The following is a 3,070-nucleotide window of genomic DNA, read 5'->3' as shown; positions in this document are numbered from 1 at the left end:
TCCATATACATACACATCATGATTTACTTATTTTCACTTCAGTGGATAGACAAGGATACTAGAGCATGGAGGCAAGCATTGAGGATTGCAACTGGCTTTCCTCATATGACTGTTCATTTAGCTGCTTTTGCTTATAATGTAAGATATCTTGTCTTTTGCTAATTTTTTTTTTGAGAAATTTTTTCATTGAAATCACAAATCAGTACAAAGTAGGTGACCCTTAAAAGCACACTGAAATGCAAACACAAAGGACCATGACCACCTAGAGTACCCTAAGGCAACCATAACACAAGAAGATCTCCGGAGCCCTGTGTCATCATCCATGAATCTTGAGAGAAGACCCCTGCAGCAGAAGGATATGCAACCAGTCGCAAACAGGTCATCATCTTTGACCACGATACAATTGCCACCACGCTGCTTCCTCCTTTCTTGACACCAGCGCTGAGAGGGCATGGATATCAATCCAACACATCTGCAACAGCCGTCGCCATCTTTGGCTTTGAGTACCGCGAAAAGTGTCTCTTCCGGAAGGAAGAGAACTCGAGTCATCCGATCGGTCCAGCATCGCGGCCGGGCCATCCGCTCGGGCAAAGCAGGATCTCCCACCAGCATCAGCGCAGAGGAAGGAGAAGAACAGCAACAGCAAATCATACCAACAAGGAAGAAGAAAGGTCTTCGTCTCCCTGCCTCCATCGCCCATCTGAGGATCCAAACGGGCAGTGCCGATGGACCTCCAACCACCACAGCCCGCGACCTCGACGAGATCCGGGGATCCCCAACACCGCTGGCACCTAGACGAAGGCAAACGCCTCGCCTGACCGCGAACGGAGCCCGGAGAAACTTATTCCGACGCGACACCACCGCAAAGGCCTCGGCAGCGTCTCCCTCAACCCTAACCCTACCACACACCCACCTAGTGAACAGACCCGAGGTTCCCCCTCCCTCCCGCCGCCGGAGCGGCCGACGGAGAGAGAGGGAACCGGCAGCGTCACCGGCGGCACGCAAGGGACCCCTAGTCGCCTCCTTGATCGCCTCGAGCGATCCAACTTTTCCTTGCCTTTTGCTAATTGAGGTGTTGATTGCTGGTATTACTCACAATTTGGTCAATTTGATTCAGGAGTACATTCTTGAGATGGATAAGGATGCGTCCCTCAAGGACATAGGTCTTCTCTATTTTGAGATCTGGAGGCGTGTTGCTAAGAAAAATGTTGTTATCCTACTACATCAAACATTTGTGTGATAGATATGCTTTGTGATCATGCATATTTCTTACCGCTTCACAAATATTTCAGTTAAGTTACATGGAAGCTGTGAAGGAAGTATATGAAATGGACAAGTTTGATGTACACAAAAGGAGACTAGATGGTGAGCTGAAAGGGGTTCCTGTCATTGCAACTATAAAAGAATATGTAAGTTGTTGATGTCTCAATTTGTGGCTGTTGTGCATATTTGTATACCCCCTAACTGTGAATTTATGTTGTCAAAAAGAAATATGCAACATATTGCCAATGTCTAATTTCATCTGTTTATCTTTCAGATGCACTATGTTGCCTGACAGGGTGGCATTGATGTGAAGATAAGTAGGGTATTGTAGATTTGACATGGTGATACATATTTAACTGCAATATATTGCTAATATTGATATGGCCTTTGTGTAGACCGAAGAGGATAAAGCTCAGGATGTGTTTAGGGAGTTATCTGTCAGTATGGTATTGTCTTGATGAATCCGCTATGGTTTTTTGTTTTGTTTTGAGAAAAAATCCTCTATGAATTTATATGTGGTCATGATTGTCGTTTTTATATAACTGGTTCTCTTGGTCAGCATAAAATAATGAACATGGCTCAGTACGCTCAGAAGAAGTTGGATTTAGCAGATGAGCTGAAGTTGGACAAAGGGGTATGCTAATAACTGTATTTGTTGTCAGAGTAAGGTTGCGTCCCAAGATTTAAGGAAAAAACATAAACTTATGTTCGCGCTCTTTGCAGGGTGGAGTTGTTCCATTAGAAAGACCCTTCGAGTTCTGAGCAAGGGAAAAACTAGATTTGTCCCTTTTGTCCTGAAATGATTGTCTATGATCCGTTATCTCATCCGGCAGCGAGACAGAAATAATATGATGATTGTATTACATAACCTGCCCAGCATTCTGAAACTGCGGATGATGATTGGCTCTAGTTTATATTTGTGGTTTCTGAAAACAAGGGAGTGCTTTGTGGTCGACGAGGCCACCTGAGTCGTAATCCTAATCCATGCAAGTTTAACCGTGGTAGAGGACAGTTGTATGGAAAAGGTGGACATTAAGCCGTAGAAGCAAAGTGGGCTACGTGTTAGCAGTGGAAGAGGCGGCATCAGACTTGGTTCAGATTTCAGCCACTGAATTAGAGAGGAGCAAAGGAGCTGAAATGGAGTGTTTAAGGATTAAATAAAAACGAAGAAGAGATAGCAACTAGAATTGGCAACTTTGCAAATCATGCTCGTTCAGATCCAGGTACATCAAACCAAGCTCTTGCATCCTCACAAAAATTCCATTCAAACTGGATACTACATTCGGGTGCATCTATGCATGTCACAGGCTCTTCAGTTGAGTTCGTATCATATACTTCATACCCACACACACATACAGAAGACGACACAAACTGCTGATGGAGCTGCTCAGCCTATAAGTAAATGCACTCCAACCAATTTACATTATCTTCGGTTTTATATGTTCCCTCCTTTTCAATTTAACTTTGTCTAAGTAAGCTCTTTGGTTGATCACATGTATTGTCGGGTCTCTCTTGATTGTGAGAGACAGACTGGAAGGACACTTGGGATTGGCATCAGGCATACTGGGCTATAATCTTGGACTGAAACACAATAGATGATGCAGTCTGCATTGCATTGCATTGATGGTTGTTCCAACTGCGGAGGAGGGTAAGAGCAACTCTAGCAGGCCCCGCATCCCGCCTCGACCCGTAAAATTACCGCCAAAATGCGGGTCGAGGCCGAAAAAGCATCCCGATCAGAACCCGCATCCCGCCTTGGCCCGCGAAAAATTTTGCGGGGCGCGGCAAATTTTCCGCCCCAACCCGG

At 45.0% G+C, this 3,070-nt stretch overlaps 1 protein-coding gene across 1 annotated transcript in view; it reads left to right on the top strand.

The window, feature by feature from the left end:
- LOC119346863 overlaps nt 1-2,025 on the top strand; it is a 2,679-nt gene extending 654 nt beyond the window's left edge. The window contains exons 3-8 of the mRNA XM_037615980.1: nt 33-138; nt 1,118-1,207; nt 1,293-1,409; nt 1,659-1,709; nt 1,823-1,897; nt 1,987-2,025. Coding sequence (XP_037471877.1) covers nt 33-138; nt 1,118-1,207; nt 1,293-1,409; nt 1,659-1,709; nt 1,823-1,897; nt 1,987-2,025 — 478 coding nt within the window. The remainder of the gene's footprint in view (nt 1-32; nt 139-1,117; nt 1,208-1,292; nt 1,410-1,658; nt 1,710-1,822; nt 1,898-1,986) is intronic.
- Nucleotides 2,026-3,070: the final 1,045 nt, after the last annotated feature.

This window comes from Triticum dicoccoides, unplaced genomic scaffold (assembly GCF_002162155.2).
Source record: "Triticum dicoccoides isolate Atlit2015 ecotype Zavitan unplaced genomic scaffold, WEW_v2.0 scaffold53052, whole genome shotgun sequence".
Classification (NCBI taxonomy): Eukaryota; Viridiplantae; Streptophyta; class Magnoliopsida; order Poales; family Poaceae; genus Triticum; species Triticum dicoccoides.
Note: the sequence above shows the minus strand (reverse complement) of the source record. Positions and strands in the feature narration are given on the sequence as shown.